The 20436-nt window shown below is 56.4% G+C and overlaps 2 protein-coding genes across 4 annotated transcripts; one reads left to right on the top strand and one right to left on the bottom strand.

Annotated features, from left to right (window-relative positions):
- Window positions 1-269: 269 nt before the first annotated feature.
- SPRN (shadow of prion protein) lies at window positions 270-2417 on the top strand. Its single transcript, XM_047825172.1, has 2 exons — window positions 270-487; window positions 1182-2417. Exon 2 carries the CDS (start codon window positions 1197-1199, stop codon window positions 1632-1634), a length of 438 nt encoding a protein of 145 aa, XP_047681128.1. The 5' UTR covers window positions 270-487; window positions 1182-1196; the 3' UTR covers window positions 1635-2417.
- A 1622-nt stretch (window positions 2418-4039) lies between these two features.
- MTG1 (mitochondrial ribosome associated GTPase 1) lies at window positions 4040-20087 on the bottom strand. Of its 3 annotated transcripts, none has more exons than XM_047825169.1 (11): window positions 19872-20085; window positions 18754-18834; window positions 15770-15861; window positions 13040-13120; window positions 12444-12500; window positions 12001-12091; window positions 10035-10096; window positions 9500-9596; window positions 9035-9116; window positions 5088-5200; window positions 4040-4696 (listed from the first exon to the last, which is right to left on the bottom strand). In XM_047825169.1, exons 1-11 carry the CDS (start codon window positions 19981-19983, stop codon window positions 4563-4565), a joined length of 1002 nt encoding a protein of 333 aa, XP_047681125.1. In that variant the 5' UTR covers window positions 19984-20085; the 3' UTR covers window positions 4040-4562. The 3 variants fall into 3 exon arrangements, with proteins under 3 accessions (XP_047681125.1, XP_047681126.1, XP_047681127.1); XM_047825170.1 differs by having other exon boundaries at window positions 15770-15874; window positions 18770-18834; window positions 19872-20084; XM_047825171.1 differs by having other exon boundaries at window positions 4555-4696; window positions 5110-5200; window positions 19872-20087.
- Window positions 20088-20436: the final 349 nt, after the last annotated feature.

Here is a 20436-nt window from a genome sequence, read left to right as displayed (position 1 = left end):
TCCCCGTGGAGAGCCCTGGACACCAAGATCTCGAGCTCAGGGCCTGCCACAGCATTCCCTGGTCCCCGCGTCCGGGACACATCACCTGGGGCAGAACGGGAGAGGGGGAGGGGGGAGGGGGAAGGCGGGAGGCGGCGGCTCGGTTGGGCCGGGTGCGCACTGGGTGCTGGAGGTAGAATGGGCGCACGCGTGTGGAATCGGGAGGGGGTGGGGTGAGGAGACGGGGGACGGTGTGCCGCGAGCAGGAGGGTGCTGGGAAGGGAGAGGGGCCGCGCGCGCCTCCGGCTGCCGTTTTCTCCTCCCTTCCCGTCGCCCGGGGGATGAGCCTCCGCGTCTGCCCGCCCCCAATCCTGGGGCGGAGGCCTCGCGCAAACTCGGGGCGCGGCGCGCCGGTGCAAGGTCTCGGCCGCAGCCGGCTCCTTCCCGCTCCGCCGCGGCCCCCGGAGCGGCCCCTCCAGCCCGCGGTTCCCACCGAGGCCCGAGGCGGGTAAGGCCGCGCGGCGGGGTCCGGGCGCGCGAGGAGGTAGGGGACGGGGGCTCCGAGGGGACGGCGGGGCCCGGGAGGAGGGTCGAGCGGCCACCGGGTCCCTGAGCCGGAATTAGGCCCCGCGTCGCATCCGCGTCCCCGTCCCCCGCGCCAGCTGCTCCGCCAGGCGGCCGGGGTGGGGCGGGAGGGGACGGTCCCCCGGGTCCGGGCTGCGGGGGCGGGGTCTGCACTGTGTCACCACCGCGCTTCTCGGCGCCCCCGCGAGGCCAGAACCCGCTGCTCTGGCTCCGCGCCGCATGCGCGCTGCCCCAAGGGGTGCGGGCGGAGCCACCCGCGTGTGGCCTTTGTCCAGACAGTGGAGACTGTCCATCCCCGAGACTGTCCTTCAACACAACCCCCACCCCGGTGTGGCCTCGGGTCCCCGCAAGCCGTGGAGGTCTGGGCGGGTCCTCCCACCGCAGCCGGGGATGTGGGGGCCCTCCCTCATTCTTTGCTCCCACTCCACCCCCAGGTGCGCAACCCGCGCACCCGCCTCACCCTCTGTCCAGGCCCGAGTGCCTTACCCTCCCACCCCACTCCCAGCCCTGCGCGGGCCGTCCTCGAGATGCCGAGTCCCCGAGCCCGTCTCCAGGCCCTGGGGACCCTGGCCCCCTGACCCTCACAGAAGCTGAGGTCCTTTCTCCGTTGGCCGCAGGCTCGCCCCGCAAGGATGAACTGGACGGCCGCGACGTGCTGGGCTCTGCTGCTGGCCGCCACCTTCCTCTGCGACATTGGCGCGGCCAAGGGCGGCCGTGGAGGGGCTCGCGGCAGCGCCCGGGGAGGGCTGCGCGGGGGCGCGCGCGGGACCCCACGGGTGCGCGTGAGGCCGGCGCCCCGCTACGCGGGCTCCTCCCTGCGCGTGGCTGCGGCCGGGGCGGCGGCGGGGGCGGCGGCCGGCCTGGCGGCGGGTTCCGGCTGGAGAAGGGCCCCGGGCCCCGGGGAGCGCGGCCTGGAGGACGACGAGGACGCGGCACCAGGCGGCAACCGGACGGGCCAAGGCGTCTACAGCTACCGGGCGTGGACTTCGGGCGCGGGGCCCACCGGCGGCCCGCGCCTCTGCCTGCTGCTGGGCGGCGCCCTCGTTGCCCTGGGGCTGCTGCGGCCCTAGGCCTGGCCAGGCTCGGGGCCAGATCCGGCCCCCAGCCCGCGCCCTCCCCGCAGGCCCCCCGCCCCGGATCGGCCCCAGAGGCCGCCAGCGGCTGAGCGCCGCTTCCCACCGCTGCCGGCGGCCTCTGACCCAGAGACGCTGCCTGGGGGTTTCCAGCCAGCCCGGGCAGGAGCCGCGGCCTCTCCTATGGGTGCCCACTGACGCCCCCGGTCCACCGCCCGGCCCAGGTCCCTCCCCAGCCTCCCCATCCTACCGAAGGACCAGGGCCCTTCAGTCCCAGGATGCCCCGCCTACCGCCTGGATGCCAGGGTCTCCCCCCACCCCCTCCACCGTCAGAAAAGCAGGTGCCATCCCGTGTTTCCGGTACCATCCAGGCTGACGGCCCACCATCTCTCCAGAGCTGCCCAAAGTGATGTCCAAGACCAGGCTGCTCAGGCCATTCCGGCCCCCCTGAGGACCCTGTGGCCTCCCCCACAGAAGCAGCCAGAATGGACCAAAGGATTTGAGGACTTGGGGGGAGAGGTTTCCCTCACAGGTTTTAGTGTGCCTACCACCTGTCCGGAAGAGGCCGTCTGCGGACTGGAGCCCAGGCGTGCCCATCACTCTCCAGAGAATCCCTGGAGCACCCCCTGCCACAGCAGCTGCCCCGGAGCCCGGCCAGCCCACCCTCAGGTCCAGAAGTGTGCCCCCTCACCAGGCAGACCCTCTCAAGGCCACTGCCAGGTGCCTCTTGGAGCCACTGTGCTCTAACTGGAAACAAGTCACTTAACTCTTCTTGGGACCTGTTGGGGGGGGGGGGGCGGGGGGAGGGGGCACTGTCTAAGCTTCAGAAGCTTTTCATTTCCTTTGAGCTTTAGGCTCCCGTTCTGGAATTGTGCCTGCTGGTACTCAGGGATGGAGAGAGCTCCCCAGGACAGCCAGCTGTGGCTCCGGCAGGTCTGCAGCTGCTCCAGGAAGGTGAGGGCCAGGTGTGATCGGCGGAGGCCTGGTCTCAAGTCAGAACCAACAAACAGGCCACCAGCAGGTCCCTGGAGGCAGGCGCAGCAGCAAGTACGACCAGATGCGGGCTGCTCTGGCTGAGCAGAAGGAAGCGTGCAGGAGGCTGACCCCCGCAACACCACGGCGGCCATCCGGGCACCTGAGGGTGTTCTGAGGACAGAAGACACCCAGGAAAGTGTCTAAGGGTTTGCCTCTGGCACACAAACACCCGTCTGCAGACCAGCCCATTGCTTCTCAGGTGCCCGGAAGCCCATTTCCCTCCAGCCTCTGGCCTGGCTTGCAGTTCGTGAGCTCAGCCCTGGAGGCCTTGGCTCTGTACGCCCTCTGCCCCATATCCCACGGCAGGACAACGCCCCAGGCCTGGATCCTCTGGATCGCCCCCTCCGTCGTCGGTGCTCACTGAAAGCCTCACCTGCCGCTGGGCTGCCTCCCAGAATCTGCCCTCACCCCCCAGACTATGGGGCCTTTGGACTCAGCTGACAGAGGCCAGTGCCAAGACCAGCACCTCCGGGGGCCCTGCCACCTCTGCTCGCCCACAGCTGACACACAGGTCTGGTCAGGGTGAGGGTCACCAAGCTACCAGCGGAGCCCTGGACAAGCATTGTTCTCCAAAGACCAGGACACGGATCCGCACTGCCAGCATTCCTGGGGTATGAGCCCAGGTGCCTCTCCATCCATTCCAGACCAAATTTGATGCAACCAAAGACCAGCAGGCTGCGGCCAAGCCCTGCCCGGGGCCTCGGGCAGTGTGACCATTCTGCCACCGTACTTGCAGGCAGCACAGGGAGACCCATCAGGGCTGCACCTCGGGCCAACTCAGTTCTCCCTGCAGGGCCAGGAGCATGGGCCCAGCCTCTGAGCCGCCCTCACAGGCTGCAGGGCACCACACACCAGCCTGACTCCCAGAGCCTGTCCCCATCTGGTACAGTCACATGCTAGAGTACTTCCTGCCCTACTGGTCAGGGTCCCAGCAGGAGGCAGATGGCACCCAGGGGGGGTAATCTCAGATTAGGAAGTGTGCGCCACCGTGGGCACCTTCAGGAGGGGAGGTGCCTGGCAGAGACTCCAACGCTCCAGGAAGGCCACACACACTGGACACAGAAGGAGCAGAGCTGCTCACCAGGCCCACCCCACCCCCTTTCCCTCCTCTGCCCTTTTCTGGAATACAGGCTGGCAGGTACAGGTCCCTGGGGAGAGTCCCACTGTCCAGTAGCTACAGCTTGCCACTCGGAAGTGGGGAGAAGCCACACCAGCGACCCTCCCAGCCTGCATGCAGCTGGCGGTGAGCAGGGCAGCCCCCGGGGCACCAAGGGAGCAGACAGTTCTTGGGTTTGGCCACAGCTCCTTGGCACCTCTTGTCCACTTTGTGTGCACATTTTCGTCGTGTCGTGAAATAAACACTCCACTGGCAAACAGACTCTTCTTTACTGCAGGACCCAGGGTACCACCAAGGCCCCAAAACACAGGCCTTACTCACTAAGCAGTTCATATCCCATTTTTTGTGTCGTTTTGGAGAGACGTTAACATGTGAGCCCAAGGTGCTCCTGGTGCACAGCAAACGAGCCACCAGCAGAGACTGGCCTTGTGAGACTTTTAAATTGCAGACTGTACGTTCACGTCCTCCTGAGAAAGCATCATCTTCCCCCTGAGAGATACTCGGCACAGTTGAGACACCCAGGGACAGCTTAGGGACTTCGTCAGCCCTGACGTCCAGACCCCAGGCACAGTCCCCAACAAGAGCTGGCCAGGCTGTGGGGCAGCAGGAGGTACAGGTTCCTTCCTGGCGTAGAGACCTGAGTGGATAGTGACCAGCATGGAGCTTCTGGAAAAGGGAGGCCCAGCATCAGATTCTGGGCTGTGGCCTGGGATGCCCCGCATCTCTGGTGCCAACGGCCAGGCAGGAGTGAGGCCCCTGCCAACTGGACCAGTTCAGGGCTCTGCCACGGGGGACCTCTGCAGGACATCCCTGTCCAGCATCACTGGGCCCAGCAGCCCCCTGCGGAAGGTCTGGAGGAAGTCTCGGGCTGCCGCAGGGTAGTTGGGCTGGATGACGTTCACGTCACCTGGGGGAGAGAAGAGGGTCTGGTGAGGAAGGCACCTCCCCACGGGGCAGGCGCAGGATTCAGACGCACGCCTCCCTGCCCGTCCTCAGGGACGGACGGTGGGCACCTGTGGAGCCTGGGCACGAGCACATGTTCTGAAAGAAAACACAAGAGTCTGGGCTGTGGCACCTTGACCTCGGCAGGTTTCAAACTGGTGGGACGCAGGGTATATCCAGCGCCAAGAGGCAGGGCCGCCTTGCCGTCTACAGGCTGAACCGAGAGCCCGCCCCGCTGCAGAACCTGTGTTCCCAGAACAGCCACATGTGCCCACAGTGTCCTCCCCCAGCACCAGGGGCCGCTCGATCGGCTGGTTCCCCAAGCCCAGCCGGAGGCGGATGCCCCCACTTCTCACCCGTGCCCGTGAGCACTTTCACCTTCTGCGTCTTCCCCAGTCTCACAGCCACCTGTTTCAGCAAGCTGGCGATGTCGTCACAGGCGCCGCCCAGGCCATAGTGCCGCACGTACCTACACACAGACCAACAGTCGGGGAGTGGGAGCCAGGAGGGGACATGCTGGGTCACGCCCAGCTCCACCAGGGACCCCTCGTGCACGTGGCCATAAGTGCCCACTGCAGAGCTGCCGACGTCTGTCCTCCCACGTGGCCACAGCCAGCTGTCCTGAGGACCGCTTCCCTGCTGATGCCCGTGGCTGCAATGGCGGGACGACTGCGTCATCCACCCCGTTCCCGAGCAGCCCGTAGCCTGGAGCCCTAGGTCAGCACGGCAGTACCCTGACAGGTGCTCCAAGCCTCTGGGCAGCCGCCCGAGGCAGGATCGCCAGGATTGCCAGCACTCTCTCCAGGGGAGAATGAGCAGGTCTGACTGGTGTTTTCTGTAGCCCACAGACCAGCACAAACCCACTCGGCGCCCGCCTCTGCTGAGAACTGTCCAGTAGCTCTTGTGGACGCCCCGTCCGTGACGCTGCCTCAGGGCCTGATGAGAAAGGCCAGCACAGGGCCAGGTGTGTCTGACCCTGAAGGGTTGAAGGAGACAAGCCTCATCCACAGACAAGCACGTCCCCCACAGGAGCCGGGAGACACAACTAACACCTCTGCCGGCCACTCGTCCCGGAACCTACGACAGCCGGAGCGATGGCGGGATTTGCCTCCGGGTCCACAGAGCAGGGCGGGGCTCGGCCGCAAGGCGACCCCACCTGGGTATCGGAGTGCCCATCTTGGAGGACATCGCATCCTGAGGAAGGCAGGTCCCAAATCAAACTTGCGGCCCCTCTGTCCTGGGCACCCCACTACACACACACAAGGGCCGCCCTGCAGGACACGGCTGCCTGTTCTCCAGAAACACTGGGGGACCGCGGAGGCCCACACAGACTCCCACGGAAATGAAACAAAATAATCAATTTGAAATCCTACTTCCATGCAAAATGGAGTAACAAGAACTGAACTTACGATCCACCTGAAACAACCAGAAACATACAAAACAATGGTTTTCAAGGCACCAGACATCAAGCTACAAAGGATGTAAACCAACAAACACCCAGCCTGGTGCCCGGAGGCCCCAGGGAGCCCCGAGGGTGGCTGGAGTGTGGGCCCAGTAAAAGTCACACGACAGAACCAGAAAGGGCAGAGCTGCCCAGAGAGAGAATTCTGGAAGCCTGCCATCCTCTGTATTTAGCAGAGGAGGGATCTGCACACATGATAAAGGAAGTTTCCCAAAGCCAGAGGCCAGGAAGGACCACCCTGGAGGGCACAGGGGCAGCAGTCAGTGCTCACAAAGAGCCAGGAGCAGACGGAAACCTCATGACCCATGGAGCATAGCGGAGGTGGGGGGAGGCCCTGCCTCAGTCAGGCCTGGAAGGAACTGTTTCCAGATAATTGTCTCAAGCAAAGCTCAAGGATGTGTCCAGGAACTTAAAGATACCCATCTCCCAAGAAGGTAAAATTTAAAACACCAAGCATCCAAGCAAAAATGATCAGGCATGCACAGCAGGAAAACAGACTCATCGTGAGGAGGAAATCAGTCAGCTGAAAGCGCCCCAGATGTTAGGACTAGCAGAGATGTTAGACCGGTCATCGTGACCACATTCCATGTGGTTACAAAGTTAAGCAGATACACAGAAGATGTAAAACATGATCCGAATCGGACTAGAGACCCGTGCTGTGAGACACACACTGGCGGGCGTTAGCAGTGGGTCAGACACATGGGGTGCAGGCAGGTCGCCCATGGGGCAGCAGCCGTGCCCAGCAGGTCCTGAGGACGGGAGCGGGCAGGAACTGAAAACACAGGAAGAAATAATGGTTGAAAATGTGATAAAAGCTACAAAGCCACAGATCTAAGAACTCAACAAACTATAAGCACAAGAAACATAAAGAAAACCACACGGGTCCCATTGTCATAAATTGCTCAAAAGCACGATAAAGAGAAAATCCTAAAGGCAGCTGGAGGAACAAAGACAAACGTGACAGATTCCTCATCAGAAACAGCACAGGTGAGAACAGGATGGGACAAAATCCCTCCACTCCTGAAAAAAAACCATCCACCTGGACTTTCACACACAGGGCAAGTATCCTTCCAAAATTAACATGAAATACGGGCATCTCTGGACAAACCTGAGGAGACAAACTCCTCACCAGCAGACCTGCATTACAGTAAACGCTACAGGAAATCGTCAGAGGATGGCGACACCAGACAGAACGTGGATCTACACAAAGAAACAAGCGGTGCCCATGAACCATAAAGCCATGGGCAAACAGCTAAGATTACGTCTCACACTTGGGAGTCTCCATATGAGCGAAAACAGTACATCTCAGGCTTACAAAATACACGAAAGCAAGACAGAACAACAAAAGCCCAAAGATCACGAGAAAAATGGAGATGCGCTATCGTAAGGTGCTTATGTGCCATGAGACGGGTTCTATCACCTAACCCTCCTCACACCGAGACAACCTCCTCCATATGTTACAGAAGGCAAGCTGACAAAGGGGAGAGAGGGGATAAGAGTATCCCAGTAACCAGAAAAGGCCAGAGAGACAGACAGAGAGACAGAGGAAGAGAGAGAAAGATGCAGAGAGAGACAGACAGAAAGATGGAGACAGCACAGGCAGAGGCAGAGGCAGAGGAGGAGGAAAAGGAACAAAGGACGGATAGGACGAAGAGTAAGATGACAAACGTAACCCCAAGGTCAATGATCACATGACACGTAAATGGTCCAATACCCAAAATAAAAGACAGAAATGGTCAGGTTGGATAAGAAACAAGGCCTCACTATCTGTACACAGCCTATGAGAAACACATTTTATTTCATTTTATTTTAAATATTCATTTATTTATTGAGAGAGAGAGAGAGAGAGAGTGAGGGGGGAGGGGAAGAGAATGGCCCGATCCCACGAACTGTGAGACCATGACCTGAGCTGAAATCTAGAGTCGCATACTTAACTGACAGAGCGCCCCAGGCACCCCGAGAAACACGTGTTAAATATAAAGACACAAACACGCTCCATGTGAGCACTCATCAGAAGCTACAGCAGGTGTGTAACTACCAGACGAGGTCGATGTCAGAGCAGGAAGTATTGTGAACATCAAGAAAGGCATTTTGACTGATAAGGGCATCGGTTCAGGGAGACACGATGATCCCCGGGCTGTCCCTGCACCGCACAACAGAGCTCCGAAATGCGTGAAGCAGACGGACAGAGCCGCAAGACAGACAGACCACAGGCAGAGATTTCAGTACCTTCTCTCAACAACCGATGGCAAAAACAGAAGGAAAACCAGCAAAGCAGAAATAATAATAAAGACTGAACGGTAATCAGTGAAATAACAGAAAGACAATGGAGAAAGTCAATGAAACCATACCAACAAAACTGACAAAGCTCCGGCCAGGCTGTGGTCCTCGACGCGGTAAAGGACACCCAGCAAACACCCTCTGCTCATGTTTCACTCCTGGGGGAATAACAAGGTGTAAATCTGCACCAGGAAGGAGCGACTGGAGGCACCACACAGAGGAATCTGAAAGCAGTCACAGCGGGGACGGGAACCCCGCAAGACAGAGCACAGGACGTCCAAGGAAAGACAGAAAACAGATGGTCACCAGGATGTGGCGAGCGGGCTTTGGGGTCTCGTCTGTAAAATGGGCGCGGGTAAAGGTGGGAAGGAGGAATTACCAAGAGCACAGGAAATTGGAGGCTTTTCTTGACTGTGTAACAAACTTATCGATCTGTATGCTGCAAGTAACGTGCAGGCTGCTGGTCTAATCGCATCTTACTGCTGCTGCTTTTTTAGACTATGTTTGTCTAGAACGAGAGAGAGAGAGAGGCGAGCCACCTGCCCCGGATCCTGCACTCACCCAAAGAGCCGGTGCCTGTTGAGGGTGCAGAGAAGGTAGTCCGCCAGGGTCTCCTCCCCGACAAGGTGGTCTAACACGGTTCCTAGAATCAGGCGGCCAGGGTGAGCCCGGCAAACCAGCCTGGCATCTGCACCCCAGGGCCCCTCCCTGTCTCAGCCCGAGGTGCTGCTGAGGAGAAGGCCCGGCCGTGGCCCTTGGACCTGACCCACAGACCTGCCTTGGCTGTAAAACGGGAGAAGGCAGGCACTCTCTCCAAGGAGGGCTGTGAGGCTCAGTGGGGTCACGGCAGTGCCTGGCCCACATGCGCCCTGCGCTAGGACCGCACAGGCTGCTTGAGACGCCCGCTCAGCACAGCATTCAAGAGTCTGCAACATCCAGGCCTAGAAAGGCAGGCACAAAGTGCCAGGGCTGGGGGCCCCGCACCCAGGCGGCAGGAGGGGGCACGAAGGGTGACCCCCAACTCACCACACAGGGCCAGCTTTAGGCCCATCTCCACACTTTCAATCCGAGGAGCCAGCACCCCAGGAGTGTCCAGCAGGAACATCAGCGGCCGCTCACACACCTGCGGACACAGAGGACGGTCGGCCGCGCCGCTGCCTCCAGGCTTGCTGCTGGGCGGCCCCTGGAGCCGGGGTGTTAGGCTCCTGAGGCTCCAACGAGGCCTTTCCACCACACTCTTGGCTTCCCCACTGGGTCAGCTCCCACTGAGTCCAGAGAACAGGAGCAACAGGCCCCAAGGGCCCCAATCTTCTCCTCCCAGGGAAAGAAGGGAACGTGTGGACAAGCTGAGCTGAGCTGTGTGACCTTAGGCAGGTGCGTGCTCCCCCTCCATAAAACAGGGGTGACAAGCACGCCTGCCCGCAGCTCTGGTGGAAGGCTGGTGCAGTGCCTGGCGTGCGGCAGCACTCGGTGGGGCGGGTGGAGGCAGTGCCTCCCGAGTCCTCAGGAAGCAGCAGGTGCCTGCGTGTGGAGCTCCAGACCCAGCAGCCGAGGACCCTACCTGGATTCTGGACATCACGGCTCTGGTGATCCCAGGCTCGCCGCCCACCCTGGTAGCTTTCCCTGTGGGATGCAAAGGGGCTGTCGGACACAGTGAACACAGAAGCCTGGCACACAAGCTACAGAAGAAGAAATGACACAGCCGGAAACCCATGAAGGCCCAGATGAGCTCGTGCTCAACTTAGCACCAAACCAACAGGGACCAAAACGCACCTCCCTGGTGCCTGGGAGGGTGAGGAGAGGCCAGGGCCTGGCCGTGGAAGTCAGCACAGAGCTGCTGCTTCCCACACAACGGCTTCCTCCCTCCTGGACTTGACCCTGTGCCCCCGACACCGAGCCTACACCCGGCAAATCAGCCCCACAGCACTGATCACGACAGGCCTGTCTGTGAGCACAGCTCCCGACCAAGGGGCCGGATAAACTCAAGAGCAGAGATACACGTATCTATCGGTGGACGAGTGGAAAAGCAAAACGTGGTATCTAAACATAATGGAATATTATTCAGCCTTGAAAGGGAACAAAATTCTGACACAGGCCACAGCACGGATGAACCTTGGGGACATTATGCTCAGTGAAATCAGTCCAACAGAAAAGGACAACTACCGTGTGATTCCATTCATGTGAGGCAGGAACTCTTCAGAGATCCAGGGACAGAAGGCAGATTAGTGGTGCCCAGGCGGTGGGAGGGGAGAGGGGGCTAGGGGTTATGTTTATAGACTTTCAGTTTGAGACCAAGGAAAAGTCTAGAAATACTGTGATGGTCGCACAGCACTGAATATATTTAATGCCACCAATTTTTTTTTTAAGCCACAATTAGAGAAAAGTAAACTTAAAAAAAAAAGATGATTTGGGGCACCGAGGTGGCTCAGTTGGTCCGACTTCAGCTCAGGTCACGATCTCGCAGTTTGTGGGTTCGAGCCCCGAGTCGGGCTCTGTGCTGCCAGTTCAGAGACTGGAGCCTGTGTCGGATTCTGTGTCTCCCTCTCTCTCTGCCCCTCCCCTGCTCACACTCTGTCTCTGTCTCAAAAATAAGCATTTTTTAAAACATTAAAAAACAAAATGATGATCTGACAATTCTCCAACAAGCACCAAAAACACCACCTGTAAAGTAACAGTTCAGCGGAGCTCATGGTGTTTGGGTTTGTTAACAAAGAACGCACCCTGGTGTGGAGCACGAAGCCAATGTGGGACTTGGTACTGAACTTTAAAATACTTAATGGAAAAGGGTAATGACACAGCGAGTAAGTAGTGTGGGCACGTCTGTGTGACTCCAAATCCAAATGAGCACGAAACAAGGAGACAGGCCCGGGGTCTCCCCAGAATCTCCCCCGAGCAGTCGGGCAGGATGCCGTCTCCCAGCTGGGGCTGCCCCATCAACCGCCTGCCGCTTGTTATCAGGCCCCATCTATCTGGCTACGCCATGAGTATGGGCATCAAGAGATTTCCATGAAGGGGAACACAATCAGCAACAGGGAGGAAAGTCATCCACGTGTTAAATATGTTAACACATCATGTTCAGGAGAGAGAACGAAGTAAAATGTGTGACGGGATAGGGGCGACTGGGTGGCTCAGTCGGTTGAGCGTCCAACTTCGGCTCAGGTCATGATCTCACAATTCGTGGGTTCGAGCCCCGCGTCGGGCTCTGTGCTGACAGCTCAGAGCCTGGAGGAGGCTGCTTCGGATTCTGTCTCTCTCTCTCTCTCTCTCTCTCTCTCTGCCCCTCCCCTGCTCACACTCTGTCTCTCTCTCTCTCAAAAATAAATATTAATTTTTTTTTTTTAAATTTAAAATGTGTGACAAGATGATTCTGTCTCACCATTTAACCTTATATCAGTTATCCGGTGCAAAGAGACAACCCTGAGGGGCCATGAGGCTCTGGCTAAGGATGAGGTTTTTCTCGGAGCCAGAGGAAGAGCGGCCACTCGCCAGCAAACACCACAGCATCAGCTCACAACGGCCAGCAGTACCTTTCCTGAGGTGCTGTCTCCTGAGCGCGTTGATGAGCGAGGATTTGCCCACGTTGGGGATCCCAATCACCATGGCACAGTACTCCAGCCTCTGCAGAAGCACAAGAGCAGGGAGTCAGGGGTCCACCCGGACCACCCACAGCCCCACTGAGAGCCTCATGTGGCCCATGCAACGGGACCCACAAACCCAGGCCAGTTCAGGTGAAGAAAGGTCACTGTGGAGGCCCCGCCAGCCTCAGCAGGGCCACCCCCCACCCCTGCTCCAAACAAGAAGACAGAGGGCAGCTCTGTGGGCTGGGGCAGCACAGAGACAGCCCCCAGGAGTTCTCGGGGCTTGGTGATGGCCCAGCATGGGGACTGGTCTACCACTGCTTAGCCACCGAGCCCAGGGCTCCTCAGCAGGAGGGACCACCCCACAGCCAGCACTGAGCCCCACCACCGACCTCTCCTCGATGATAGCGGCAGCTGCTCCCCACCAGTCTCGTGACCGTCGGGATTATCTGCAACAGACAAACCACACAGCAGCACACTCGCACAGAAACCGGCTTCCTCCTTAGCTTCTGGAGGTGGTGTACCCCATGCCCAGCATCGAAGAACCCGGGCTCTGTCCACATCAGGGCTTAGAATGCGCTGGGGGGGGGGGGGGGGGGTCACCTGCACCCTGACCTGTCCCTCCACCATCAGCAAGCAGGTCAATCCCCCAGAGGGTGACGGCTGTGACCACAGCCACCTTCCACAAAGATACACCAGCCAGGGAAATCCTCGAAATACAACTGCGGAAAACCAGGCACCACATCCTCCAGAAGCTTGTCCAACAACAGCCCCGGGTACACGCTACAGCCTGGCACTGGGCCCTGCAGACCACCACAGGCTGCCCAGGGCCTACCTGCTCTCGACCAGAGATGAGTGTACCCCAGGAACCCCAGCCAACCCCTGCCTTGCCTCCAAAACTCTGCTTCTCACAAGAGCATGAGATAATCCATTTCTTTTAAATGTATTTAATCAAAAGCATTAGGGTGTAAAACAGAGAGGCACCTACCTGCTTGACATTCTCATCCTGTAAACAGTTGGTGAAAACAACATTTTTTAGGCCTTCTCCTTCTAAGTGCTGTATAATTTTCTGAAAGAGATATTTCCATTTTTTTTTCAATATATGAAATTTATTGTCAAATTGGTTTCCATACAACACCCAGTGCTCATCCCAAAAGGTGCCCTCCTCAATACCCATCACCCACCTTCCCCTCCCTCCCACCCCCCATCAACCCTCAGTTTGTTCTCTTTAAGAGTCTCTTATGCTTTGGCTCTCTCCCACTCTAACCTCTTTTTTTTTTTTCCCTTCCGCTCCCCCATGGGTTCCTGTTAAGTTTCTCAGGATCCACATAAGAGTGAAAACATATGGTATCTGTCTTTCTCTGTCTGGCTTATTTCACTTAGCATAACACTCTCCAGTTCCATCCACGTTGCTACAAAGGGCCATATTTCATTCTTTCTCATTGCCATGTAGTACTCCATTGTGTATATAAACCACGATTTCTTTATCCATTCATCAGTTGATGGACATTTAGGCTCTTTCCATAATTTGGCTATTGTTGAGAGTGCTGCTATGAACATAGGGGTACGATATTTCCACTTTAAAAACTAAATGAAAATGTGGATGTGATACGCTAAAATCCAAGGATCTGAGACTGAAGCCCCACCCCGACCCCGGCCAGGCGTGCTCCAGGCGAGGGGGCCCCATGGACAGCACAGACCATAGAGGAGGCTCCAGTGTGAGCACAGGAAGGAAGTGCCCTGGGCAGGGGTCCACGAGCTGCAGGCTCCAGCGGGCATGAGGGCTCAGCACAGACACTGGCTGTCCTCTCGGGACACAGGTACCTCCATGGAAAATGAGCCACCTCCGGCTGCATTCAGTGATCTGCTTAGTCCTGAGTATTCTGACGAGCTCTCACAAAATGACCACTGTAAACCCAGCCTTAACCCAATCCAAGTACAAAGTACATGCAACGCTTTAAAAGCTCAAAAGTAAACTAAGGTTAATATGAATTTATTGGTCTTGACATTAAGTGAAATCAGTGTAGGAATCATAGTTTTTAATACCGGTATGATATTGTTTGACCACGTACTGACCTAAAACATGGTCAATGCCTAAATGAACCAAAAGTCATTTGCTAACTTAATTTTCATTATATATTTCAGTTGTTTGTTATGATGATACAGATGAGGATACAGGCCAAAACAAAGACATATTTGAAGCCACGCTTTGAAGTGTATACATTCACATGGGATGTCCCCACCCACCCCCAGAGGCAGACATGAAGGGCCATCCCTGGGGCCTTCTCCTCTCCTCTCCTCTGCCCACAGCAGCACCTGAGAGGAGCACACACTCCCGCTGCCTCCCAACCAGTTGAGACACCGCTGTGTCCCTATGTTAGGTCACTTTATGTGCCCAACACTCCACAAAGATTAGCACTTAAGGCCAGAAGCAATCGCTGGTAAGACTCAAGTCTCAACCAATGAAAGCAAAGCTTGTGATGCTAAGTTAGTAGAGCGTGCGTGCAGTGAAGCCCACGAACACCTTGCTCTGGGGGCTCTGCTGTCCACCCCCCATCCTGCACAGCAGAAGGGATTTAAATGACCAGAGGTACCCGCACGTGGGTTAGGGTGGCCTCTGCTCGGATTCTCAGCAAACAAAGAGCTCCTATATTTGATGTTCCCCTGGAAACCTTGTGACAGAGACTTGTGGTTGGGGTCTAAGTAATTCAAACATACCACGACCAACTGAGAAGCCTGAATGCACTCTGCCAACAAAGAGGACGCTGTGCCACTAACAGCCTGAAAACTGCTAGGCTGGAATCCACAAGGGTCTGACACCTGCCCTTCTGGAAGGATTCGATAATACAGCAAGAAAAGCAGAGGTGAACACTCAAAAATAATATGCCCAGACCTTCATGTTTCTTGTATGCTGGGACACGTGGGCATGCCCTGCACTTGGTCACTTGTGTCCCCCGATCCTGCCTGCTTTGAAGACATTACTTTGGGCCTCCAGCGCACTTGGTGTCTGGAAGGCCATGGAACTGGCCAGTGTGGGTGCCTGGGCCAAACGCAGCCATCACAGGAGACCTCCAGGTCAGTACCTGTGGCCTGTGCCTATGGCCACCAGCCTCAAACAGCTACGGAAACTTATTAACTGAAATGAAATAAAACACGAGTATCGTGTCTGCAGCAGGAGCCACATCTCAAGCGCTCAGAGCCGCATGGGGCCAGAGGCCACCCTGTGGGGCACTTGGCTCCAGCAGCAAAGCCTGGCCACTTCCTTTGGGAGGTGCGCTCTCTGGTCATTTGGACCATACATTAAACATTAGAGGGAAGCAGGTCATTTTTTTTTTTTTAATTTTTTTTTTCCACGTTTTTATTTATTTTTGGGACAGAGAGAGACAGAGCATGAACGGGGGAGGGGCAGAGAGAGAGGGAGACACAGAATCGGAAACAGGTTCCAGGCTCCGAGCCATCAGCCCAGAGCCTGACGTGGGGCTCGAACTCACAGACCACGAGATCGTGACCTGGCTGAAGTCGGACGCTTAACCGACTGCGCCACCCAGGCGCCCCGGGAAGCAGGTCATTTTGAGAAATCAGGTGGGAATACCTCCGCAAACAAAGGGTTGTTTGCTAAAAAGCAAGCCTGCCTGAGTGAATCAACACAGAGTCTGCTTGCAAGGGTGACCCTAGACACAACCCTAGTGCCGGAGGTGCCCGAGACAGGGACCTTCACCTGCTGCTCTTTCAGATCCGCCAAGTCCATTTTGTTGAGGACCAGCACATGAGGCTTAAGCCCAAGGGTTTCTTGAAACAGAGGGTTGCGGCCTGAAAGTGGAATGTGGCAAAATTAAGGCAAAAATTCCTTTAATGCTTCACCAGACCATTATTTTATCTCGTCTTGTTATGCATACTGGCACCACCTTCAGAAGAAAATCTTTTTCTTTTTTAAGGTTTATTTATTTATTTTTGAAAAAGAGAGCATGTGCACACAAGCGGAGGAGGGACAGAGAGAAAGGGAGAGACAGAGAATCCCAAGCAGGCTCTGCACTGTCAGCGTAGAGCCTGACAAGGGACTCAATCTCCCGAACCATGAGATCATGACCCGAGCTGAAACCAAGAGTTGGACACTTAACCGACTGAGCCCCCCAGGCGCCCCCAGAGGAACGTCTTTAGAAGGGAGTGAGCAGAGGAGGAAGCCCAGTCTCAAAGCAAGTACATGCCAGCCAGCCCAGCCTCATACCCCAGTCCTACCCTCCTGGCAGAGAAGAAGGAAACAGTCTCACTGCCATGGAACCACCACACGCAAGCAGGGCAGTGGTTCTCACGTTCCTCCTCAAATGGGAATGGTGGCAGCAGAAACAAAAAACAAAGCTCAGGGGAAGGTCTTATTAATGGGTTCTTTGTTTAGTTGCCAAGATATGGGAATTCAAAATGAATGATCTGATCACTCAAAAAAAGGGCCTCCCGTAAAGTCCTAACTAGTATACCTCAAACCAATGCCGCCCTCTGGTTACTGCCAGGGAGATGAGGGTCCCCCATGGAAACCACCACTGAAGGTTCTGCCTCCTTACTAGCACTGCCACGCCCTTCCTCCCTCAGCCAGGGACCCTCGGGGATCACGACAGGTCCCACCTCGTGGAACCCCAACGCAGGTAGGAGGGGGGTGCCCATATATCTATCTTCTGAACACTCAGCCCCTTCCCGGTGCTTCATCTCCTAGTGAGTCCAGGTGTGAAACTCCTGAGGCCTTGGGCACACCCTGGGTCCAGGCACCAGTTAAGCTGCCTACTCTCTTCCCTAAAGGGTTAACCAATCCTGTATAATTCAGACTCCACCCCAGGGCCACAACCCAACGTAGGCATTCTTGCTGTCCTGGAGAAAAGGGCAAACATCTAGAAGCCAACAGGACAGGTGTCCTCTTACAGAGCACTGAACAGTAACTACAGGTTCATCACTTTTGATAATCGTAAGATTGCCAGCAAACACTTCTGGCCAGCATGAGATATCCTACAATATTTCGCCTACAATAAATAAACTCAGTACTTTCTTACAAAAGTTCCAAGTCTTTGAAATAGTGAAAATTGTCCCTCATGTGCTATCCCTGAGGTGGTAAGAACTCTCAAACCAATGCCTTTACCACATAAAGAGAATCCAAGCATAGCTCAAATACAATAAAAACAGGGTCTGGAAAGTACATGGTAATGAGCAAGATCACCAGACCCTGCCGGTTCCCGCCTCAAGCGTGGAGGAAAGCCTGCTGGCAGGAACGTCGAAATGAAGGTTGCACGCCCCACCTCGAGAACCGACTGCTGGACTCAACTGGAAGGCCTGGGCAAGGCAGGCAGAGGTCAGAGACAATGGATGCTATCTACCTATCAATGAGGAGGCTCGAAAAATACAAGGCCTGGACCCCCACCAGAGATTCTGATTAACCGGTCTGGAAAGGGACCCAAACCAGGATTTTTAAAGCCTCCTGGGGGAACTCTGTCATGCACTGAGGGTTTAGAGTTAAATGCCAGTAACTCTGAGAGGTGAGGCTGCCAGGCACTGTGGGAGCAGACTGGACCAGAGCAGAGACCAGATACAGGAGGAGGACCAGACAGAGACAAGGCTACAAAGCAGGAATGCTTCCTGCTGCCTTGAGCACAGCCTGATTCAGGAAGGAGGGGCTCTCCTGTACCACTGCAATTCCACACCCAATTCCAATAAAGTTGGGAGTGGGGGAGGAGGACAACACCAAGCAATTCTGCGACACTACCAGGACATCCTACAAGTTAACTCAACTCTGACACTATCTACCTGGAGGAAGAGTCAGACCCCACAGGTTAATGCTCAGTCCCACAATGTGCCACCTCCCCACCCCACTCCCTCCAGGTGCCAATCCCGAGTCCAGTTGGTCACCGCTGCCTCTGACCAAGTTGTTACAGATGGGAGGTTCCCACAAGCCCCTCCTCAGAGTCAATTAGCTTGCTAGAGCAGCCCACAGCCCTCGGAGAAACATCTTACTTACTAGATTACTGGCTTATTATAAAAGGATGTAACTCAGGAAATCAGACAGAAGAAATGAATAAGGCGACGTATGAGGGAGTGGGGCACAGAGCTCCCGTGCTCTGAATGTGCCACTCTCCCTCTGTATCCACGTGTTTGCCAACCCAAAAGCTCTCTGAACCCTGTCCTTTTAGGTTTTTCTTGAGGTTTCACTATATAGGCCTGATTAATGAAATCAGTGGCCATTGGCAATCCATCCAACTTCCAGCCACTCTCACCTCTCCTGGCAACCAGCCCTGGAACTTAGGTGACTTAGTGGCTTTCCAAAAGTCACCTAACAACAGACAATTTTTTACCACTCTCATCACTTAAGAAATACACAGGGTTTGTGGGGCCTGGGTGGCTCAGTTGGCGTCAGACTTCAGCTCAGGTCATGATCTCGGTCATGATCTCACAGTTCATGGGTTCAAGCCCTGCGCCGGGCTCTCTGCTGTCAGTGTTTTCGCTCTCTCCCTCTCTCTCTCTCAAAAATAAATAAACTTACAAAAAAATGCCCAGGATTTTAGGAGCTCTGTGCCAGAAACAGGGACAAAGCCCAAATATATATATATGTGTGTGTGTGTGTGTGTGTGTGTGTGTATACATACACACACACATATATACACACATATACAACATATACCTACATGTGTGTATATATAGATTTCTTATCATAAACCACAGTATTACCACCACTAAAGGATATCCGGGCATCATGGACCTCGATGATACAGTCCACCAACTTTAGGCTGCTCTGCATCTTCTTCAGCCCTGGAAAACAGAAGAAAGATGCCTAAGGGAAGGCGTCTATGGCTTTTCAAGAGTGATGGGGTGACGCTGAATGGTCCAGAATGACACACCACCTAGAGAGAATACACCTGAGTGCAGTGTCCTAAGTCACCATAACTGATACACCCTTGCTGAGGGCCTCTTCCAAGTTCAATAACGGTGTCTCCAAAAAGAAGAGGTCCTGCCTGAAGGGCAAAAGCATGTCTGGGGTGGAGCCACTTGGAGGGCTCCAGCTGCAGTATTTAACCTCCTATGGGTCTTGGTCTCGGCCTTAAAAGGGTAACTCGGACCACCCGACTCTCTGGGCCCTCCACGCTGTGGGGACATGCTGCTGCCTAAGTTTCAGCCACTCGCACAGCAGTGAACTCCCCCTTAACCGTTAACCAGGAACAACACCCACAACGAAAGTAACCACCCGCTCCCCCGCAGTGTCCCTCAGCACGGTGACCCCCCGCTCAACCGGGTCCTCCGCATAGCCTCGGACGTCCGCGTCCCGAGGGCGGACACCGACGCACCGCACTCCGCAGGGGCCGGCGCACCGGGCACCGGCTCACCACGTACGCGGAGGTCAGAGCGCGCTGAGGGCTGCGGGAGCGGGACCCGGCGATCGCTGACACGGAGGACCGCGCCGGCCCCGCGCGTCTTCTCGGGCCCATTTTTACAAATCAACAGTAAGAAACTCCTCGAGGGCTTCAGGCAGAAGACAGCAGTGGCCGTGTCTTAAAGGTGTTGCAACGATAATAGCTGAATACTTTGCAGCTCGGCGAGGGCTTTCCTACCACCATTTCATCGAGTGCTCAAAACAAGACTCGGAAAAGTACGTCTCTGTGGACTCAGATGTGGAAACGGAGGCTTGGGGGAACAAAGTGGCAGAAGGCACTTGCTGGGGCTCGGGGCTCAGGTCCGCCCCCGGGCCGCCGCCGCCTCCCGCCCCGCGCGCGGACAGCCTGACGAGCGAGCGGGCGCCCGGGCCACCGGGCCTCACCGCGCAAACACCGGCCCCTCCAGGCCCCGCTCACCCTTGGCCATGTGGCCCGGGAACCAGCGCGCCACGTCGCGACCGCCCAGGGGGAAGCTCTCTCGCCAGGCGACCCCGGCGGCGCCGCCCAGTGCGCGGAAGGCTAGCCTCATGGCGCCGCGACCCAGAGCGCCGCGGGGGAACGGCTCCCTCGACGGACCTCTCCGACCGGCCCACCATCCGGCCCCGTGGTTCCGGGGTTCAGGAGACAGACGCGCGGTCTGCGCGTGCGCACTACGCTTCTTTGTGCGCCGGAAGGAGCCCAGGGGGCGGGTCTACGAGCCCACCTGGGGCCTGTGCACTCTGGAGACTCTCAGGGGTCCCGAGAATTCGTGAATACGTTAGTGTTTTCCAGTTCTTCCCTAAATGTATTCTGAGTATAACTGTAATATAACTTAGCTGTCCCCTGCCAATGTTTGACCTCTTTTTACAAACTTGGTTAAAATTTTCAAACATTTTAAATGTGCCCTATATATGTAATATCCTCTTTTTCAAGTACTCCAGGTTGTAAGCAAAGCGTTTGCAAATACTGACTGCAGTTCTGCTACATTAAGCCTATTAATACA

Source organism: Prionailurus viverrinus, chromosome D2 (genome assembly GCF_022837055.1).
Source record: "Prionailurus viverrinus isolate Anna chromosome D2, UM_Priviv_1.0, whole genome shotgun sequence".
NCBI classification, from domain to species: Eukaryota; Metazoa; Chordata; class Mammalia; order Carnivora; family Felidae; genus Prionailurus; species Prionailurus viverrinus.
The sequence above is the reverse complement of the archived record's forward strand: the minus strand, read 5'-3'. Positions and strand labels throughout refer to the sequence as shown.

Coding starts and splice junctions, on each gene's coding strand:
- SPRN (XM_047825172.1), top strand. CDS start 1,197: ATGAACTGGACGGCCGCGACGTGCTGGGCTCTGCTGCTGGCCGCCACC.
- MTG1 (XM_047825169.1), bottom strand. CDS start 19,983: ATGAGGCTAGCCTTCCGCGCACTGGGCGGCGCCGCCGGGGTCGCCTGG. Junction 18,835..19,871: donor CCCGGGCCACATGGCCAAGG/GTGAGCGGGGCC, acceptor TCTGTTTTCCAG/GGCTGAAGAAGATGCAGAGC. Junction 9,597..10,034: donor CCGTGATGTCCAGAATCCAG/GTAGGGTCCTCG, acceptor CTGTGTCCGCAG/GTGTGTGAGCGGCCGCTGAT.